General features: G+C 37.7%; 1 protein-coding gene across 1 annotated transcript; it reads left to right on the top strand.

The window, feature by feature from the left end:
• Positions 1 to 266: 266 nt before the first annotated feature.
• Positions 267 to 18068, top strand: LOC127813605 (MND1-interacting protein 1). Its single transcript, XM_052354646.1, has 3 exons — positions 267 to 363; positions 543 to 2223; positions 17322 to 18068. Exons 2-3 carry the CDS (start codon positions 592 to 594, stop codon positions 17835 to 17837), a joined length of 2148 nt encoding a protein of 715 aa, XP_052210606.1. The 5' UTR covers positions 267 to 363; positions 543 to 591; the 3' UTR covers positions 17838 to 18068.
• The last annotated feature ends 5107 nt before the right edge of the window (positions 18069 to 23175 follow it).

The raw sequence follows: 23175 nt of genomic DNA, 5'->3' as shown, positions 1-23175 counted from the left end.
GCGGAAATAATTTCCAAGACACGACGATGATGGTTCTTCCAGGAGTGAAGTGATCAAGTCATCATCGTCGTGGACTCACTTCAGGCTGATGGCTAACCAGTTGTTGGGCCAAACAGTCTTTAGGGTTAATGGGGCCCAATGCAGTTTTTTTTTTTTTATGGATGCCCAATACAAAGCCAGCAAAAGCCCAACCACACGAGCCCATCGGTAAGTTGGCCCAATTTGGCAAGGTTGCCAGGTAAGAAGCAAGGCGATGCATTAGCCCCCACCTGTCCCCCCACTCTCTCTCTCTCTCTCTCATTTGATTTGATTTCTTTCGGTTCATCGGACAAAACCGATGCATTGCCGATCTTCGTCCAATTGGTGAGTTTTTCTGCCACTCTTGTTGTGTTTATACATACGCTATTGTCAAGCAGTATCTCTGAAATCTGTACATATAAATTTCTGTATCGTGTATATATATATATATTAACATCACTCTCTCTGTCTACATCTTCTCCTTCCTCTTCCGCTTCTTCTGCTTCTTTCTTTTTTTCTTCTAGGTTTCCGCATCATCTACCTGGATAACTCCTCCCACTGTTTCAAATTCCGATGAGTACTTCCTCAAGAGAGAAACATATCAAGGCCAAACGGAGGCCTCGATTGGTGAAAACCGATACCGATCAAACACATGCAACGGAGATGACGTCAATATCGAATAACGTAACTGAATCCGGAGCTGGGATATTGAATTACGAACTCGACGACTTGACCCAGAATTCAAGTCCCAGCCCTAATCCCAATTTCGACGATAGTGGTTGGGGCTACTTTACCGAAGAGCAATTGGAAGAAATTCTATTGAGTAATTTGGACAGGTTGTACAAGGAGGCTGTTTCCAAACTTGTTTCTTTCGGTTATGATGAGGATGTTGCTCTAGGAGTTATATTGAGGGGTGGGCATTGTTGTGGAGGAATGGATGTGTTGACAAATATATTGCACAACTCCTTGGCTTATTTGAATGGTGGGTGTGGTGGTAACAGTGGAAACTCTGAGGAGTCTGAGCCATGTTTCATTGATTTGAGGCAGTTGGTGGAGTACTCCCTGGTGGCTATGGTCTGTTTGTTACAGCAACTTAAGCCACATTTGTCTAAAGGTGAAGCCCTGTGGTGTCTCCTAATGGCTGATCTTCATGTGGGTAGAGCCGGTGCAATGGAAATTCCAGTTCTTCCCTCTGTTAGTAATAATGAGTGCACGCGTACTGGGCCTAGCAATGTGGATGGTGTCACTAGTAACCTCATTGGGGTTGCTCCTGCATTGTGTAGGTTTAATCTAGGTTGGGGTTTTGGCAATGGAGGTGCTTCTGAATGTCCTATAAGTGGGTTCTTGTCACATCCATCTGAGATGAATTTGCAGAGAGATATTGATTGTCCAAAGAGGTTCAATCTTACTCCTTCAATGAAGTCTATGTTGAATAGGAATGTTGAAATGTTTGCAGCAGGCATCAGGGCAAACCAAAAACAGTTTCAGATTCAATCTCAGACTTGCTCCAGTGGTTTTCCAACTGTGGATTCATCACCTGCATCAGTATCAGGGGTTGAAGTTTCAAGTGAGACGAATGAGGAAATCCCAGATTTAAAGAACCAAGATTCAACCAATTCCTTATCGAGCAAATTTAGTGATCTGAATCTTGACAATAATATTGAGTATGTGCCAGAAGATCAGAAAGATGAGATGATTTTAAGCTTAATTAATCAGGTTGAGGATCTTGAGAAACAAGTGAAGGAACAGAAGGAGTGGGCCCAACAGAAAGCAATGCAAGCTGCAAGGAAGCTCAGCAATGATCTTATAGAACTAAAGATATTAAGGATGGAAAGGGAGGAGACTCAGCGACTGAAGAAAGGGAAGCAGACACTTGAGGGTGCTACTATGAAACGGCTTTCAGAGATGGAAAGTGCTCTGAGAAAGGCCAGTGGGCAAGTTGAACGTGCCAATGCTGCTGTGAGGCAGCTTGAAATTGAGAATGCAGAAATTCGAGCAGAGCTGGAGGCTTCTAAGTTAAGTGCATCAGAGTCACTTAAAACTTGCTCAGAGGCTGTAAAGCGGGAGAAGAAGTCACGGAAGAGGCTTTTGTCTTTGGAGAAGCAGGAAACCAGGCTCCAGGAGGAAATTGCAGCAGAGAAACAGAAAATATCGGAGTTGCAGCGACATTTGGTTCAGATTGAGGCAGCTCAAAAGGAGGCTAAGGTGTGTACATAATTTTTATCAACCTCTCCATTCTTATTGATTCATGATAATTTTTCTCACACTACTGCACGTGTGTGTCATTTTGTTGACAAATATTAGCCCAGGATCATCAAGCTATGGTCTTATATTAACAAATTCAGGGTTTTACTTATCAAATACGACCTCCCTATGTGTGTGTGTATTCTATTCCAAGGTATTGAACCAATGGAAACTTTTTTGTATGCTTGCAATTTCGAGCCTTCCTACTGGCTTATTTTTGTCTTCTTGGATGTCCTATTTCTTCCTCTAGTTAGGGAGTTTAGCACAATGATGGCTAAGTTTAGTCCCCATGTTTCATCCAAGAGGTCAACTGATTCAGTGCCCTGATGAGTTTGTGAGATACTTGAATGGTTTGTCTGGGTATGCAATACGGACGCTTCAGTTGGTTCATCATTTGTGAAGTTGTTTGTCTATACGGATACTGATTTACCTAATTTAATTCCTTTTATATTTTTTGTCTGAAATCTTTTTGCACAGCTGTTAATTTTGTGATGTTTGTTCTCTAGTAAGACAATTTTGTCATTTTGAATTTGAATATAACTTGTGTTCAGTCACTGTTTGCTTAACAAGCATTGGGGCCTATGGCTGGTTCTTGGAGATGGTTGGGTTGGGACATTGTGGGCGTAAAGAAATAGGTGGTCTTCTCTCCAGCACCCTGGTTGACTACTCCACACTGATAATGACCTTTCTGGTGTCCATTTCTATATTGTGAACTTTTATCTCCATCTCTTAAAGATAAAGCTCTGGTTTGCTTTTGTGACTGATTTTTGTTTTGTTTTGTTCTTTTCTATTAGTTTTCTCCAATCCAGCATCATTTTGTGCTTCTTGATTATAGTAGAAACAGATATAAGTTTTGATCCTCGATTAGCTTCTCTGGAGTTGGGTAGTTCATGTAGTAATTGCATGGCTAATACATGCTTTCTACTAACCATGGTCTGTCATGGACCGTGAATTACCTCATTCAGAGCATGGTCACTTTAGTGATGCAGAATTTATTTTCCTGTTAGGTACTTGACTTCACTGCTTCAGTTCTAAAACAATGTTGATGTCGAAATTAAGATAATGAATGCAGTTCTATTGCCTTCACTATGAACTTCTAGAAAGTAGGAAACAATTACAGAATTTCTAGTTCTTGGAGCCATATTCCTCTTGTCATTCATTCCATCGTTGAAATGCTTTTGACTTCAAAATCAATCATGTTAGCATTCTTAATTGACTGTGTAGACTTAAGTGTGAAGTTGCTTTGCTTGCTAGCCACAATTATATATTGATAATTGCTATTCTTCGTAATTCTTCAATTCCTTTCATTTTGGGAGGTGGTAAAGAATGTGTTCATTAAGCATTGTTTACCTTATAGAAGGTAACATATACAACACAAAAAATGTCTTTGTTGGAAATATCACAAAGATATTCTGGAAATAAAATAACAGTTTACTCAAAGAAAGACTCAAGTAATAGCTGGATTGTTCTTCTAATCTTATAGCTTGAAAAATAGGAGAAGAAAGGATAAAATGATAGGGTGATTTGGAGTTTGGAAAATTGGAGATGAAAGGGTAAAGTGATAAGGTGATTTGGAGATTGAAAAACTTTAAGAATGAAGGGATAAAGGCAGTAAAATAATCCAACATATCTCAGCAAAATTTTAAATTCTTGTTGTTGTATTTTATCTTCAAAACATATTCAAATATGTTCATAGAATATAGGAGATAACCTAGTTGTCGTATATAAATACCCTATACTACTCAAGAATCAATCAAGCAAATATATATAATTTTCTCAGCTTGTTTCATTTTTCTACATGGTATTAGAGCATTCTTTCTTGGAACCATAATTCTTTTTTCGTCACCATCTTTAGGGTTTTTTTTTTTTTTTTTTTAATGTGCCATTAGAGCCTTCATTGTTGTTCAACCGCTACTCTCAACTTTCTCCCTTTTTTTAGTATTCATTGCTGATCTATTTAGCTGATATTGCCACTACCATGTCTACAGTTTCTGATGCAGTCACCCTAAATCCTTCCAATCTTCCATTAGGGGATCAACCCACTAATTTCTCGAGTGATCTTCAACCTACTGAACATACACCTAGCCCTCATAGTGATCTTCATCCTATCAATTCAGCTTATCGACTCCATGGAAAGAATTCTCTCCAATGGTTCTAGTAGTCTTTACCTATCTAAAAGGGCATGGAAAACTATCTCACCTAATTGGCAAGGGTCCTAGTTCTACCGATCCAAGGTTTGGGGCATGGGATGAAGAAGATGCCATGATTATGTCATGGCTTTGGAACTCCATGTTACCATAAATAAGTAGAAACTGCATGTTTCTATCTTTTGCTCATGACATTTGGCAGACACTCCACAAAAGCTATTTCATGAAGCAAGATGCAATAATTATCTATGAGCTTCAAACCCAGGCTGCTGCTGTGAAGCAAGGAGGGATGACAGTGATTGATTACTACAACACACTTACAGGTATTTGGTCTGAGATCATTACCAGAATATGACAATGATTTGCCTTGAAGATACTACAACACTTTGCATTTGTGGATAGAGATCGAATCTTTGATTTTCTTGCTGGTCTTAACCTAGAGTATGACCAAGTAAGAGTGCAAATTTTGGGAAATGATCTTATGCCTCTTGTTGTTGAGGTATTCTCCATTGTTAAAGGAGAAGATATGCGGCACTTTGCCATGCTTGATCCACCAACACCTGTTGGATCTGCTATGGCAGTAAACAAGACCATTCCAGTTGCAATTAAACCAGGATCTAAGCCAAATAAAGATGGTTTATGGTGTAGCTATTGCGAGAAACCAAGACACACAAAAGAAAATTGTTTCAAACTTCATGAAAAAGAACAAGTACTTAGCAGATTGGGAGGCTTTAAAGGAATTCCCAATGACCGGGCTAATTTCACTAATCAAGACAACTCTTAGCCAGAGCAAACTTCCTTATTGGGAATTGATATCAAGGAAGAGATTGAATGATTGAAAGGTCTCCTTATACTCTCCAAGTCCACTAGTTCTTGTTTATTTGCCCGGAATGGTAAGTGTCTGTCACAACTCAAGGATAGTTAGAAGGGTATTATTGTAATAAGGTTGTAGTAGTTAGTAGGAGGCATTTTGTGAGTTGTTAGGAGCACATGGGTGCTATTTTTCAGATTTCATTTACTGTTGAATAGCCTATAAATAGGCCCTAGTATGTAGAGAAAGGCATGCTGAAACAATATAATGAATTCATATTTTCCCTCCATATTTTCTCCCTCTCATTCTTCCTAGTTCTCTCACATTTCTCTTAATTTCTGCTCTATATCTCCCTCTAATTCTCCTCCGTTTCCCTCCCAAATCCTTCCTAATTCCTTCCTAGACCCTAGCTAAATCCTAGGGTCGTGACAAATGGTATCAGAGCAAGTCCTTCCTCGGCTGTGATTTCGATAATTCGTATCAACTTGGTTCGAAATTGAGAAGCGAAATAGAGCCGGTTGATTCTAGGCTGTGACTGGCGATTTCGAGCATTTGTTCCAATCGGAGTTTGAAGGACTTGAAAGCAGATTGGAACCGAGCAGAGCCAAGCTAACCTCGGCAGAATCTCGACGGTGATTATTGGAAGGGCGAACTGAAGTGGAGCAAAGAAATTATCGGCTAATACTGAGGCGCATCAGAGTAGCAATTCCGTGAAGTTAATTCAGCAAGTCCACAAAAAGAATCGGTTCTCTGGAGACTGCTACGAGTATTGATCGAGGTGAGCAGAGGCGAATCAGAAGCCACCACTTGCGTGGAAGTGGATCGGTAGGGCCAGAGTGTCAGCGACTTCTAGCCATTGATTGAGTAGCGATTTAAACGGAAATTAAGGCATCGAATCGAAGCCGATAGCAATTGCAACTGCTTTCAGTGACCAACTCAAATCAGGTAGGAAGAGGAGTTAGGCAGCGGAAGTTGCTTCGGAAGCGAGACAGTGGATGGTGATTGGGTGGCAACTCCGCTAGGGGAATTTGACTCGCATCAATCGGGGTAGAAAGCGACTAGTTGCAACGCGAAACTAAACTTGAATTTGAATGGAGAAGCCGAGCAAAGCAAACATCGATCGGAAGTGAATCGGATTTGAAAGGTGAAGCTGAGGCGCGATTAAAGTAGAGTCGTGGGCAATTCAAGAATTCAGAAGAATTTCAAGTAGATGTCGGTGATTGGGTGAGACTGGGCGATCCTTGAATCACTTTGATTCCGGCATACTCGGTGCTTGTGGTTGAGGCGAGAAGGCAGGAGCGGAAAAACAGGTCTAGGTCATTGCATGTGACCGAGTCGTGAAAGAAGGTGCGATCAGAAACGGTACAAGGGTGAATTTCGGCAATCTTGAGGAATTACCGCGAGTGGGATGATACTTCTCTGTTATTAATTTCCAGCGGTGATTTTCGGTTTAGAGTGGGAGGCAACTTTGATGTACTGCAATGGAACCGATCGTTCCTCGACTGTGAGTCAGGCAGCTCCCAAAGCAATATTAGCAGTGATCAGTTGCAGTCGAGGCAAAGCAGCGACCGAGGCAGAATAGGTTGCTGAATTCAGGTTTCAGTGAATTTAGATTGGCTGAACTTGAAGCTGCTAAGTTGCGGCAATCGATTATCAGTAGGTCTGGGTGATTTATTGAAGCAATTTCAGTGATTGAATTCCGGTGAGTTTGGAGTATCGAAATAAGTTTCGGGGGGTCTTTGGAAGCTGATTAAGAGGCTATTACAGGGTGCAATTTCAAGAAATTGAACTGAAGAGATGGCCGAAGGACTAATTGCTGCAACAAAGGAAATTAAGGACCTCCGTAGGCAGCTGGACCATTTGTTGATAATGTGTTCACATAAATTTCAGATTGCTAATGGGACTTTATCGACCTCAATTCCAAGTGTTGATTGGGCCACTATTGCTCCATTGGCTATTCCGGTATTTGACACGGATAGGCCAAAATGGTGGATTCGACAATGTGAACGGGTGTTCTACCAACATCGAGTAGCTGAAAAGGAGAAGGTAAAAATGGCTGCAAGTAATTTGAGTGGAATTTCATACGTTTGGTTCCAGAATTGGAGCTGGGGAAGGGTGGAATTGAGCTGGCTGCAGTTTGTAATTGACTTGTGTAACCGGTTTGGAGAAAGGACCAAAACCTATATGATCAATGGAGCTTCTAAGGCTGTTAATCTAGAGATGCAAGAAGCTGATGAGGAAGAAAAAGAAGCAGTAGAAGGGATCGAAGAATTGGGGGATGGCAGTCCAATGGTTGCCAGCATCCCAAGCACTCTCACTGGTACTGGAAATCCAGCTGCTAAAACCCTCAATATAACATCGTTGGAGGAGGTAACTGTTGAGGATGAAGCTGAGATGTTTGCTAGCAATCCGGGAGCCAAAGATCTTGGAGTGGAAACAATCACAACAGCCTTAGATTGTGGAGACCTTAAATCTATTTCTCTTAAAGGAATAGGAATGGAAGGAGTTGCTAAATTACCTACTATGGATCAGGTAACTCCAACTGAGAAATCAGTCCATTGGGAGGAAACTTGTGCCTTAATCGAAGTGGATAACCAATGGAGGGCAGTTCAAGAATGGTTAGAGGTTAAGGGAGGATGCTTGCATGATATTGATTACACTAAAACTTTTCAGCGATATGCTTTTAATTTGGAGCAATGGAGGAAGCAAAAGGATAAAGCGAAACAAGATGAAAGGAAAAAAAGGGAAAACCAAGATAAGAAGAAGGAAAAACGAAGAAGAAATCAATGGGTGAAGATGGGCATTGGATAAAGAAACGATAGCTTGGTTGTAATAAGTTTCTTGGGGACAAGAAACCTTTCAAGGGGAGGGGAATGTCACAACTCAAGGGTAGTTAGAAGGGTATTATTGTAATAAGGTTGTAGTAGTTAGTATGAGGCATTTTGTGAGTTGTTAGGAGCACATGGGTGCTATTTTTCAGATTTCATTTACTGTTGAATAGCCTATAAATAGGCCCTAGTATGTAGAGAAAGGTATGCTGAAACAATATAGTGAATTCATATTTTCCCTCCATATTTTCTCCCTCTCATTCTTCCTAGTTCTCTCTTATTTCTCTTAATTTCTGCTCTATATCTCCCTCTAATTCTCCTCCGTTTCCCTCCCAAATCCTTCCTAATTCCTTCCTAGACCCTAGCTAAATCCTAGGGTCGTGACAGTGTCTTATTTCTTCCTCTTTTAATGCTTTTGGAACATCTCTGCCTAACTGTTGGGTACTTGATTTGGGTGTTATTAACCATATAACCCATGAGTCTACTTCATTTATTTCCTATGAACCAAGTTCAGGGCATCACAAAATCACTGTTGCTGGTAAAGGCCATATCACCTTAACACTTTCTCTTCATTTAACTAATGTCCTTCATGTTCCAAAACTCACTACTAATCTCATCTCTATTTCTAAACTAACCAAAGATCTAGACTGCATTATTACTTTTTCTGATAACCATTGTGTATTTCAGAACTAGATATCGAGGAAGAAGATTAGAGCTGCTAAAGTCCAAAATGGGCTGTATCTTGTTGATGTGTAGGCCCTTGTTGCTTCTGAGTAACAGGTTGCTGAAACACAAGCAAAATCGCCTAAACTGTCTGACATTTGGCTTCACCATGACATTTAGGTTATCTCAGTTTTGGTTCTCTTAAAGCTCTATTTCCTTCTTTATTTCTAAATGTCTCTAGTTATGATTTTCATTGTGAAGTGTGTGAGCTTGCTAAGCACCATTGTGTATCTTTTCCATCTTGATCAATAAAAACTTCAGCTCCTTTTGATTTAATTCATTCCAATGTATGGAATCCTTCCAAAATCTCTAATATAGATGGGGTTAAGTGGTTCATTACTTTTATCGATGACTATACTTGGGTTACCTGGCTATTTTTGCTGAAAGAAAAATCTAAAGTTCCAAAGATCCTTCAACATTTCTTTCAAATTATTCATGCACAATTTGGGGTTCACATAAACCGTATTCAGACAGATAATGGGAAGAAATATTTTAATCATACCCTACACCAGTTCTTTCAATCCCATGGGATTATTCATGAGTCCTCTTACGTTGATACTCCTCAACAAAATGGGATTGCTGAGAGGAAGAATGGTTACCTTCTAAATGTGACTTGAGCTCATGTTCCATCTTTTTTTTTTTTGGGGGGGGGGGGGGGAAGCAATCTTAACTACTACATAGCTTATCAACAAATCCTTAACTAGTAAAGTCCCCTTCAAAAACTCTTTGTTTCCTACCTTCACCTACCATATTTGATTGATTTACCTATCAAGGTCTTTGGTTGCACTACTTTTGTCCATATCCACAAAATCAATTGCACTAAACTTGACCCTAAAGGGCTTAAATGCCTATTTCTTAGTTATTTTAACACTAAAAAGGGATACAGGTGTTATCATCCCCCTTCTCAAAAGTTCTTTATCTCCCTTGATGTCTTCTTTCATGAAAATCAACCATTTTTCTCTTCTCCCAATTTTCATCTTCAAGGGGAGCTCTATTCCACTTTAGAAGATGAAGTTACTTTTCTCCTTCCTTTGCCAGCAACAACTAACCATGATCACCCCTTGTAGTATTTACCTACAGCCTCTGACCATGATCAATTGTTGCAGCCTTTACCTATAGCAACTAACCATGACACCTTTGTCTTTGCCTATAGACATTGATCATGACCAATCAACAACCAATGATGACCACCCTTTGGTTAATCACCAACAATTAGTCTTTCCCTATGCTAGCCTCACCATTGAAACCTTTAAATTAGCAAGAGACAAGGAAGCATAAGGAGCCTACACTTGTATACTCAAGAAGACCACACCCTAATTTGGACCAATAGCTACTCCCCATTTCCAACCCGATGTCAGGTAATGAAAATTTGAAACCTAGTTATTCTAACTGTCAAAATCTTACTGATCTTGAGTGGCCTATTTTATTAAGGAAGGGTACCTGTAAGTGTACTCAACACCCTATTTCTCAATTTGTTTCCTCTCATTGTTTATCTTTGCAGCATTCAGCCTTTCTTTCAAATCTTGACTCCATAACTATCCCAAGGATTGTTCATGAAGCATTAAAAGATAAGAACTGGATTCTTGCTACGAGGGATGAAATGAATGCCCTAGAAAAAAACAAGACTTGGGAGGTGGTTGATCAACCAAAAGAAAAAATGGCAAGAGGTTGTAAGTGGGTTTATACACTCAAATACAAAGTTGATGGGTCGTTGGAAAGGTATAAAGCTCGCTTAGTTGCAAAAGGCTATACAAAAACCTATGGAATTGACTACCAAGAAACTTTTGCACTTGTGGCTAAAATGAATATTGTTAGAATCTTATTATCTTTTGCAGCTTGCTTTGATTGGGATCTACAATACTTTGATGTTAAAAATGCCTTCCTACATGGAGATTTAAAAGAAAAGGTCTACATGAAATTACCATAAGGTTTTGTGAATAAATTTGGGTCAAAGAAAGTGTGCAAGCTGAGGAAAGTTCTCTATGGACTAAAGTAGTCCTCTAGAGCATGGTTTGGCAGATTTACTAAAGTTATGCTAAGGATGGGATATTGACAAGGCCAAGGAAATCACTCCTTTTTCATCAAACATTCAAAGAAAGGTAAACTCACTATCATCCTAGTATATGTTGATGATATAATTGTGACTGGGGATGATGATATTGAAAAAGGAAAATTGAAGATTCAACTGTCTAAAGAGTTTAAAATTAAAGATTTGGGAAGGTTAAGATATTTCTTAAGGATTGAAGTTGCCTACTCAAAACAAGGCATATTTATTTCCCAAAGGAAATATGTTCTTGATTTGTTCAAAGAAACAGGGAAGCTAGGATGTCGACCTTCCAATACACCAATTGAGCAAAATCACAAATTGGGAGGACAAGAAGATGAAGTGTTGTTGATAAAGGTCAATATCAAAGACTAGTGGGAAGGTTAATTTATCTATTTCATACACAACATGTTATTGCCTACTCAGCAGGGGTTGTTAGCAGATTTATGTGTGATCCTAGAGAAAATCATATGCAAGCTGTTCATAGAATCTTATAATATTTGAAAGCCACACTAGGGAGAGGAATTCTATTTAAAAGAGGAGGAAAATTGACCATGGAAGCTTATAGGGATGCTGATTATGCTAGATCCTTGACAGATAGGAGATCTACTATAGGTTATTGTATATTTCTTGGAGGAAACATTGTTTCATAGAGGAGTTAAAAACAACCAGTAGTATCTAGGTATAATGCTAAGGCAGAACTAAGAGCAATAGCTCATGGAATTTGTGAGTTATTATGGTTGACAATCGTTTTCAACGATTTGTGATTAAAATGAGCAGAATCTATGATGCTATATTGTGATAACAAGTTAATAATAAGCATAACACATAACTTTGTGTAGCATGATCAGATTAAACATTTAGAGATTGATTGACATTTCATCAAAGAGAAATGAGACGATGGTCTCATTACCATACCATGTCTCTTCAGACAATCAATGGGTAGATATCTTTACAAAAGGTCTTCCTACAACTATACAACAACAACATATCTAGCCTTTATTCCACTATGTGGGGTTGGTTACATGAATTCTAGACTTCCATGTATTTATGTCTTTTGTCATATCTTCATTTAGGTCCATACACTTCATATCAAACTTTAATATCTCTCCCAAAGTTTTGTTGGGTTTGCCTCTACCTTTTTTTTTTACTAATTGTTTCATTTCATCAACTCTCCTCATAGGAGCGTCTCTTGGTCTTCTTTGCACATAACCAAACCATCTTAGTCTAGTCTCTCTCATCTTCTCCTCGATTAGCACTACTCCTACCTTATTACGAATAACCTCATTTCTAACTTTATCTTTTTTTGTATGGCCGCACATCCATCTTAGCATCCTCGTCTCCACAACGCTCATCTTTTTCTCATGCTAGTATTTGACTATCCAATATTCTGAGCTATACAACAAAACTAGTCTTATAGCTGTCCTATAGAATTTTTCTTTTAGTTTTAATGGGATTTTACCATCACATAACACTTCCGATACATTTCTCCATTTTAGCTAACCTACCTTAATTCTATGCGTGACATTCTCGTGAATTTCTCCATCTTTTTGAATCACTAATCCCAAAAATCAAAAATGGTATTTTCTTTGTATGATTTGGTCTTCCAATTTTATTATAACATCCTCCACTCTTGCATTCTTAATAAATTTACATTCCATATATTCTGTTTTCCTTTTACTTAATTTAAATCCCTTAGATTCTAAATTGTTTCTCCACAACTCAAGTTTAGTGTTCACTCCCTCTTTTGTTTTATCTACTAACACTATGTTATCTGCAAATAACATACACCACGACACCTCTGTCTAAATGTGTTTAGTGAGTTTATCCATTTCTAAAGCAAATAAGTATGGACTTAGTGCAGAACTTTAATGTAGTCCCATTGTAATTTTAAACGGTTCAGTATCCCCTTCGCATGTTCTGACCCTTGTTTCTGCACCGTGATACATGTCCTTAAGGGCTTATATAGAGGCTATTCGGACTCCTTTCTTCTCTAAAAGCTTCCATAATACTTCTCTAGGGACACTATCATAGGCCTTTTCTATATCTATAAACACCATATGCAAGTCCTTCTGATGATTCTGATACCTTTTCATTAGGTGTCTCAGTAGGTATATAGATTCCATTGTTGACCTACCAGGCATGAAACTAAACTAATTTTCCGAGAAGTTTGTTTCTTTTATAAGCCTCTGCTCTATTACTCTCTTTCAGAGTTTCATGGTATGGTTCATTAATTTAATTCTTTTTTTATTTTCACAGCTTTGAACATCTCCTTTGTTCTTGTATATAGGAACCAAAGTACTCTTCCTCCACTCATTTGGCATCTTTTTTGATTTAAAGATCGCGTTAAATAATTTCGTTCGCTAGGAGATGCCCTCTTCTCCCATGCATTTCCATGCTTTTATTGGTATACTATTCGGTCCCACCGCCTTATGATTTTTCATATTTTTTAATGCTTGCCTTATTTCTTTTGAACTTATGCGTCGATAAAATGTATAGCTCACGTTCTCTTCGGAGTTACTAAGATGTCCCAACCTAACTCTTGTGTCCCCACTATCATTGAATAATTTTGTGAAATACTTCTTCCATCTCTCCTTAATCGCTCCTGCATTCACTAATACATTTTAGTTTTCATCTTTTATGTATTTTACTTAGTTTAGATCTCTTGTTTTTCTTTCTTTTGCTTTAGCTAATTTATATATATCCCTTTCTCCATCTTTTATATCAAGTCGTTTATATAGATTCTCATATGCTTTTGACTTTGCTTCACTAACAGCTCTTTTTGTTGCATTTTTCGTTTTTTTATAATTTTTTAGGTTTTTTTCATTGCTGCACTGATATACAGCCTTATAGCAAGTTTTCTTATTTCTAATTTTCAATTGTATCTCTTTATTCCACCACCAAGACTCCTTAAGGTTTGGGTCTTCCTACAACTATATTTGAAGAAATTACTCACAAGCCGGTAATGGAGAATATCTACTCATTAGCTTGAGGGGGAGTGTTGGTAATATCACAAAGATATTTTGGAAATAAAATAATAGTTTACTTAAAGAAGGATTCAAGTAATAGCTGGATTATTCTCCTAATCTTATGGCCTGAAAAATGAGAGATGAAAGGATAAAGCGATAAGGTGATTTGGGGATTGAAAAACTCCAAGAATAAAGGGATAAAGGTAGCAGATAAGGTGGCTGAATAATCCAAGATATCTTAGCAAATTTTTAAATTCTTCTTGTTGTGTTTTATCTTCAAAACATATTCAAATATGTTCTTAGAATATAGGAGATAACCTAGTTGTTGTGTATAAATAACCTATGCTACTCAAGGATCAATTAAGCAAGTATCTACAATTTTCTCAGCTTATTTTATTTTTCTGCAGTCTTCATTGATTATCTTATTGCATTATTAATTGTTAGCTTTAGCCTTTGAAAAGTTACAATATTGTTCTTTTTCTCAGATAGTGATTTTATTTATTTTGATATTACAAGACTTTGCTTAGCAAGGAATGTTGGCAGTAGGGCTCCAACATTTGCAAAATATGAATGTAACAGAAATGGGGATGTTATGATTGATCTTCAGCCATACAAAAAAATATAAATTTAGATATGAGGTTATTTTTTTGTAAGGTTGGAGTTGCTCCCAATGAAGATATGATGTGTGAGATACGATTATGACAATTTGGTTGTGTGAGAAGATGGCCAATAAAGGCTGATCTCAAGGAGAGTGGTGGTGAACTGGACAAGTCCTTAGCAAAAGAGAGAGAGGAAGACTAAGAAAAATTTGGTGGGAGATTCTTAAGTATGACATAAGTTATAAGGGCCTTATAGAAAATAAGGCCTTAGATAACAACGATTGACAAGCCAGACTTCATGTAGTTGATCCCACATGGTGGGCTTAAGGTTTTAAGGTTTTATATGTTGTGATACTACTAGAATTCTAGTAATGATTTGCTTTCTCAGGTCAAATCAATGTAACTGGCTTCTATTTGGGTCTGCGACCTGCATTAATTGTAACTGTGCCTTGCCATACTTTTCAGGACATTTGTACAGATCTTATTCCATTTCATAAAGGAAATTGCAAGTTAAAATATATCCTTAATGATAATCCTTCTTTATCAAGTAAATATGTCCTTTTATGGTTCTGTGACCTGCTATTTTTGATCTCTCACACCCAACATGTGAAAAAAAAAAAATGCTTCAACATGAGTCTTTGGACATGAACTCAACAAATATATTAAGGTAGAGTTTCTATAAAATTACATGAAATTTTTTTTTGCATATAAATTTTGTAAACATCGTATAAATAAAAATAAGTACTTATTAAGTATGAAATTTGACTGTGTTATGATATCTTAGGCATGGAATTAACTGAATCCAAACTGAATTGCATCCTTGTAACCTATACCCTAGATGAGTTAATTTAACATCATCTTCGTCATCACAAAAAACCTTCATCCCGCCAAGTGGTGCCAGCTACCTAAATTCTAGTTCTTCTTTGTCCAGGATTTGCATTAAAAGGATCTGGTAATTTTTACACTGGTTGTTGACTACCTAAACCCTCCTCCTTTGTATTAAAAGGATCTGTACTAACATTTTCTACTTTCATCATTTCTATATTAATTTGCTAGTTTTAATGAAAGTTATCTAAAATTAGCTGAAACTGTTCTCTGTTGAGGATGATTTCCTGCTCTAGATTCTTGACTAAATGTGAAGATAAAGCAGCCATGCAATTGAGACTTACACGAGTAAATGTTAATCCATTCCCTAGATTTTTGCAGCTTGTTGGAATTTTTCATGATGAAAGTCCAGAATTATTGTTCTGTAAGTTTTTTTTTTTTTGTCTGAATTCCTCTTTATCCCTAAGGTTTTCATGCTGTAAATGTTTTCTCTATTATGAGCTGAATTCACATCAACTGTTCCCTTGTGTTGGCTCTTTCTAGTTTTCCGCTGAAATTGTTAAAGCACGCCCATTTCCCGGGAGAACTATATGAAACATGAACAGAAAGGCAACGTTTGAATATTTCTACTACAAAACTGGTTTTTGCATAAAGGGTGTCTCTAGAGCATGAGACTCCTTGCTCTGAGAGGTATTTGTATGCAGTTTTTCCCTTGCATTTTTGCAAAGTTGTTGTCACAACTCGAACACATGACTTTCTTATCACAAAGGAGCAACCTTAAGTTGTTGCTACCAGGGCTTTCTCTCTAAACACCTGTTTTTTGGATTTCTTTAAGTACTACTATTTAGAAAAATTAAAAGTACCACCCAACCTAAAATATTTAACAAACTACTACTCCCTTCACCACATCACCTGCTGCGCATGTTTGTTAGTTTGGGGACAGAATCGCTGGTTCAACCAGCGGTCTGTCCAAGAGCAACTAGCGGCTCTTATAATACTTGTGCTGAATCTACAGACTCTCTCTCTCTCTCTCTGGTACTCTGCAGATTCAGCACAAGTATTAAAGGCGCTGGTTCAACCAGCGATTATACGAGCAGATGGTTCAATTAGTGGGTCTTGGACATCCCCCAAAAAAACAGCCACTGGAATTTTTCCAACATAGTGGATGATTTGGGGAAGAGTATTAGTTTGTTAAATATTTTGGGTTGGGTAGTATTTTTTTAGTTGAAAAATCCAAGTTCTTGCATATTTATCATTTTCATAAAAGGAAATATTTGAGATTAAAGAAAAATATCAAATAAATTTAAGTGTAACTACCTGTTTCATAAATGGAGGTATTAGAGATTAATCAAAGTTTTAATACGAGAGATAAGTTCTAAGTTTTACGAATATGTTCAGGTCACTTATCCTCTTCCTATAACAGGTGCCCTTCCATTATATATATTGCATTTCATAAGATTTCTTGAATCTAGCATTTTCATTAACCTCTGCTTGCAACTGCATTTGAAGTCTTCCCTTTATGAATATTTGATATTTGTTGACTTCTCGAGGGCATTATTCTTAGTCGTGTTATAGAAAGTATAATAATAATAACCACGTTTACATGAAGCATCTTCTTCACCTTAGGTACAACTTGATGGTTATTTTATGTAGTACCATGACTATGCTAGTTTTAGCAATATTGCTAATTTTGCCGGAATGTCATATCCAGCTAGATTGAGGTTATGCTTGATAAGATTGATTTACTTGATGTCAGTTTGATGATTCTTGGTTTGTGTTGAATTTACTTTCACATTGATTACTCGTGTCTTTATGTAAAATCTGGTAGATCTCAAACATGGTTGGTGATTATATTCTTGAGTTTCCCTAAATGTTTTAGTAGGTTTTTTTAAAAAAATATATTTTCAACACGTTCCGGATGTTCTTTTTGTTTTCTCTCCAATTTTGAAATATTTCCATTTCCTCTCTAACTGAAACAACCCAGCAAGATGAATTTTGTTCCTTGGCTAGTTATTGGTTCTTAAGGCCTGCTATTTGTCTATTTTAATTAAAAGGTGCACTCTCCGTTCAGAATCATTAGCAGAGGATTGACATTATCCAATTTCCATGACAGGTGAAGCTGAGGCAGGAGCGAAAGGGTAAAGAGCTAGCGTTGGCCGAACTGGAGGAGGAACGTCGTTGCAAGGAAACAACTGAGGCTAATAATAAGAGAAATTATGAGGCATTGCATGTAAAGATTGAGATAGACTTCCAGCGCCACAAAGATGATCTTCGAAGACTTGAGCAGGAACTGTCACAGCTTAAAGCCTCCATGCAGTCCTCTGAGTTGCATCATCATCCTAATAGAATATCAATGGAAAACTCTGATGGGGAAAAGCTGCAGGGAGAAACTGTTGCCAGGCTTCTTCATGAATTGGATAAATTGGAAGATTCTTCAGATAAAGAAGTCAGTACTGAGAGGCAATGCATATTTTGTATGAAGGATGAAGTTTCTGTTGTTTTTCTGCCATGTGCTCATCAAGTTGTGTGCGCTAACTGCAATCGTGATTATGGGAAAAAGGGAAGAGCTATATGTCCGTGCTGCCGGGTTCCTATTGAACAAAGAATATGTGTGTTTGGCACAACTTAGTCATGCCACTGGGTTTAAAAATGGCATGCAGAGCAAAACTGTTTCAGATAGACCAAAATATGTGGCTTCTCAAACTGTCTAGCTGTAAGAAGTAAGAACCCTGACTTTTGGTATTTACCTTTTTCTAATTAAACCATAATTGTGTCAGAGCATAATGTAATGCATGTAAATATGAAGCCTCAGGCTTGTGGAATTGTCTTGAATTGAAATGACAACAATCGTTGTTAATTATTGTCATTAATAGCCATAGAAAGAGCAGAAACTGGAGAAAACATTTATTCTCAAGTCTCTCTCTTGTCTCCCATGTGTGGGGGTACTAAATTAAGAAAGCTGGTTGCCATTGTTATTCTAATTTTATGGTGAGAGATGTTGCATTCTCTCTGATCATACAGCTCTACACAGATTGGTTGTTTTGATGCTCAGTGTGATTCATCTTGTTTTCTCGCAGCTTCCTTCGCTGTACAGCTTTACATGTAGGGATGTAAATGGGTCCCAATTAACCCATTTAAAGTGAAAGCAAGTATAAAAATGAGGTATAGATATAAAGCTTGTTTGAAAATTTATCAAAACAAGCATGTAAATAAGGTTAGTCAGGGCTGTATTTATGTCCCTATCTACACGGACTTTTTGTTTGATAGTCAGTGTGGTTAATCTTGATTTCTTGCTCTTTCTATGATTGTACAGCTCTACACAGATTGTTTGTTTGATATGCAGTTCATCTTGTTTTCTTGCATTTTATCTGATTGTACAGCTCTACACAGGTGGTTTGTTTGATGTTCAGTGAGGTTCATCTTGTTTTCTTGCATTTTCTCTGATTGTACACCTCTACACAGATTCTTTAGTTGATATTCAGTGAGGTTCATCTTGTTTCCTTGCATTTTCTCTGATTGTACACCTCTACACAGATTCTTTCGTTGATATTCAGTGAGGTTCATCTTGTTTCCTTGCATTTTCTCTGATTGTAAAGCTCTGCACAGATTGTTTATTTGATATGCAGTGGGGTTCATCTGGTTTCTTGCATTCTCTGATTGTACAGCTCTTCCCAGATTGTTTGTTTGATATTCCGTGAAGTTCATCTTGGTTTCTTGGATTTTCTTTGATTGTACAGCTCTACACAGGTTGGTTGTTTGATGTTCAGTGAGGCTCATCTTGTTTTCTTGCGTTTTCTCTAATTGTAAAGCTCTACACATTGTTTGATATTCAGTGTGGTTCATCGTGTTTTCTTTTAGCAACCAAAATTTTGATCCTTGGCCTCCTGGATGGACCATTTTCTTGGGATTATTGCCCCTGTGTGGTCTCTCGCCGCTTGTGTCCTTGATTTCAGTAAAGGAGATAAATCGCAGGTGAAGACTTTACTTCACTACGTAGGACAAGAAATCGAAACCATAACCTACTAGTGAGAATACTAACTTATCATAACCCAACCATTTAACCTGTGTCTTGGTGTCATTTTCTTATATTATAGGTGGTTGGCCAAGTGATTCAAAGTGTGTTAATGTCAACGCTTCACCTAATAGATATTTTTCTAGTGTCTTATTACTTATGGTTGATGATTTTTTTTTTTTTTTTTGGGGGGGGGGGGGGGGTGGGGGGGAGGGGGGAGGTTTGGTTTATGGTTTAAGATTCCATTAAGCCTTACTAATTGTTGCTTCTCCTGGAGAATGGCTAGACCTGTGTTGGTATGTGTTTTGGTTATTCTGAGATTTGAAGTTTTGTCTTTTGGAGTTGCCTAGATTTTATTTGCTTTGCCCATTTTGAAATTTGTAGTTTTACCTTTGGGACTCGCCTAGTTTTTATTGCAAGGAAGTCCAAGGTTCATGTTTGTAGGTTGTAAGTTGGCATCCATTGTCAAAAGAAAATGACATGAGGACTCGCTAGGCCCGGGGTGACTCGTGACTATTGATATCACTTAGCGTTAACGTCCCAATGGTTGACCTAATAATAAAAGTTTAGACTGTTTTTTCTCTACAAGGTTTAAATCTTATTAAGAGAGTCTACATGTAGATTTTTTGTGTTTTCTAATACTCTCAGTTTGGATAAGTGACTTGATGTCTGTTATAATTTTGGATAGAAAACAAAGCACAATTAAACTATCAAATATACAAACGAATACATATATTTTTTTTTTTTGTAAGTAAACAAATACAGAATTTAAATATAAAAAATCTAAATGGAGAAAAAATATAGATAGAAAGAACAAAATAATAATATTATTACTACAATAGTGATATAGTTGTTGCCATATACCATCGGAGGAGATAGACGGTGCCGGGGGGGGGGGGGGGGGGGACCACCCACTAGTTGGGGGAGCTGATGGGCAAAAGAGCTGTAGGGTCTACAAAACAAAGGGCAATCAGGGGGCATGCAGGGGTCCTCCCCACGCGTGCTTTCCGATACGTAAGTCAGATAATGATATTTAAAAAATGGAATGCAAATGTATGTAGATGTATGTATGTATGTATGATGTGTTCAATATGAGCTTCTAGGAGAGTAGGATCACGATGAGGTCGGAGGTATCTTTGAAGTGAAAACACCCCCATAAGTATCTTTTGGGTGGGTTCAAAGAGCTCTCAAAACCACCAAATGACTTGGGGCTGGGAGGCTATGGGTGAGCGTCTGGCCTTGACATGCAAAGGCTTGCCAGATATGTGTGTGGTTGCCCAAAAAAGTCATTCACGGATACTTGTAAAGGAAATACTCATGGCATGGAGCGAGGCGCGACATGAAGCCGCGTAAGGGCGACGAGGGTTATGTGGGGCATGTTGGGGTCACGCATGGGGCAGCATGGTGTGTGGCGCAGGTGGGTGCAACATGGTACGCTAGGGCGCAAGTGGGCACAACATGGGCTGCATGTGGCACGTTAAGGCCACGCATGGCACGACATAGCCACTGTTGGTTCACTGGGGTGCACAGGCAAGCGAGGCAGAGGCATGGCTGGCACGATGGGGAGCTCATATGACCACACATGGTGCAAGCGAGCACCACATGGTTGGGGTCATGGGCATTCTTTGGGGTCGGGTTACTAGATGACCCAAATGGGTTTCAGTTCGGATCCTAAGTCGACCCGAATGGGTCTTTCGAGGCCCCACACGACCAAGGGTGGCTAAGATGGGCACACATATGGATGCTAGGTCTCCGAGGTTGGAAGATTGAGAAGCTTCAAGGCCTAGATGGGTTTGTGGGGCCATGCATGGCTAGGAAGGGCCACACATGGCAAAGGTTGGTGCTTGGTGCTTCAAGGCCAGAAGACTGGGAGGCTTCGGGGTCGGATGGGTCTGTGGGGCTAGGCATGGCCAGGGCCGGCGCTAAGTGCCTAGGAGAAAGAGTCTCTCGAGCATCCAAAAGACATGCATGCTAAAGGCCAAGAATGGTCCATTGGGGCCTGACGGTGGCCAGCCCCTTATATGAGGCCACCCCTTGGCTTTCTCTCTCTCCCTTTATTTTATTATATATTTGATTTATTTTGATATACTTAACTTTTTCCCTTAGCTCTAAAGGGCAGTACCCAGCCAAACAAACATCTGACCCCTTAGCTCTAAAGGGCAGTACCCAGCCAAGCAAACATCTGACCATGAGCATGTTTCTCGAGGACTATGGGGCACATACATCCCGGTGAGTCTCAATTATAAAAACTCTACATTGACATGATATTCAAATATAAAATTATTTATAATTTTTTTTTTAGTAAAATTACGAAAAAATAATCTTCCTAATAAATATCAATCAAATTCACAACGAATAATACTACCTCAATCTACACAACGTTTATTATAATAGATATCTTCAACTATACTCAAAATATAGGCAACAAGATCAATGTGAATATATCTTTACAGAGTTTAATGACTTCACATTCATCTATATAAATCAAACAATCTTAAAAACCAATAAATGAAAAACAAACTAGGATAAAAGATCTGGGAAGCAAATCTAGGCAAGACAAATCTAGATCTGTTGGATTTGGGCAAAGCTTAGAAGGTTGTTGTCAATGGCGTAGGCTGCAAGGTCGTTGTCGACGGCGACAGAAGCACAGGGGGTTACAGGTCGTAGCGACAGGCCATTGGCGAACGATTACTGCAACAAAGGAAGAGGCGATGAAGGCGAACTGGAAACGACGAAGGCAAACCTTCGATCAGATTGTAGCGATGGAGAAAACTGATAGTCACGACAACTAAAGGTGACAGCTGGAGACGATCGACGGTGAGCAGACGGTTGGTTGCGATGACGAAAGAGATGGCAAACGGTTGTTATGCAGGTGATTAATAGTCGCGAGCAAGGAGAAGACACAGTAACAGGTGGATCGGATGACCAGTTGCAGTTGACGGCAGTCGACGACGAGGTGGTCTACGGAATAGCAGCGGCGGCTATGGCGAGTATAAGCCCTAGCTATGGAAGATGATGAAAGATTGCAAATTCAATGGTTGGCATCTACCAAAAGTTGATCGTTTAATCTAGTGGCTCATATACTAGTTAGTTAGGCTTTGGATCGATAATAAATCACAATCAAATCATCAAACACACAAATGAACATAAAATTTTAATATAAAAAATTTAAATAAGGAAAAATCAATGTAATAAAAAATAAAATATCACTAAAATTATATTGCTACCATAATAGTGACATACCTACAATAATTCTAAGGCATTGAGTAGCTATTTATAGATTTAATACTCATTTGTAAATATATATAAAAAATTATATTATGATAAAAAGATAAATTATGAAGATAAATATTTAATTATAAATAAAATATCAATCATAGTCAAATTTTACATTTCAATGACAATGAAATTTAAATTTCGGATTACAATTATAACATATTAATTATTCTTTTTTTTTTTTTTTTTGCTTAGTTACATTTTTTTCAAAGTATTTTAAATTTTAATTGTGCACAATTATACCTCAACCTTATTAATAATGTCATATTTCTTTTTTTGACAATTAGAGTGATATCTTTTTAAGGACTTTTTTTTTTTTTGGTATTTATATAGTTTAAAATAAAAAATATGAAAGTAAAATTTAATATTAAAATATTTTTAATACACGCACCACAATATTTTTAAATATATGAGTGTTCTCATATATTTTTCTTTAATACATACATTACTAAATATGTTTACAATATATAAAACATATATGAGAACTAAAATATTTATATATTTATAAATTATTTTTTATTTTGTGGTTTATAAAGAAAAATATAAAAAATTATCTTATTAATTAAAACTGGGTATAAAAAGAATTAAATGTTTTTTTTGACTTAAGGAGTTCACTAGTTTGTATGTTTTTTTGGAACTTATTTTTAATTTTAATTGTGCCTTGAATTTTAGCCTGCGT

Source organism: Diospyros lotus, chromosome 11, assembly GCF_014633365.1.
Source record: "Diospyros lotus cultivar Yz01 chromosome 11, ASM1463336v1, whole genome shotgun sequence".
In the NCBI taxonomy this organism is placed as follows: domain Eukaryota; kingdom Viridiplantae; phylum Streptophyta; class Magnoliopsida; order Ericales; family Ebenaceae; genus Diospyros; species Diospyros lotus.
This window is presented reverse-complemented; position numbering and strand designations above follow the sequence as displayed.

Bases quoted from the DNA above. Each gene is read 5' to 3' on its own strand.
- LOC127813605 (XM_052354646.1), top strand. From the start codon at position 592: ATGAGTACTTCCTCAAGAGAGAAACATATCAAGGCCAAACGGAGGCCT. The intron at 2,224-17,321 runs GTGTGTACATAA...TTTCCATGACAG, and splicing joins CAGCTCAAAAGGAGGCTAAG to GTGAAGCTGAGGCAGGAGCG.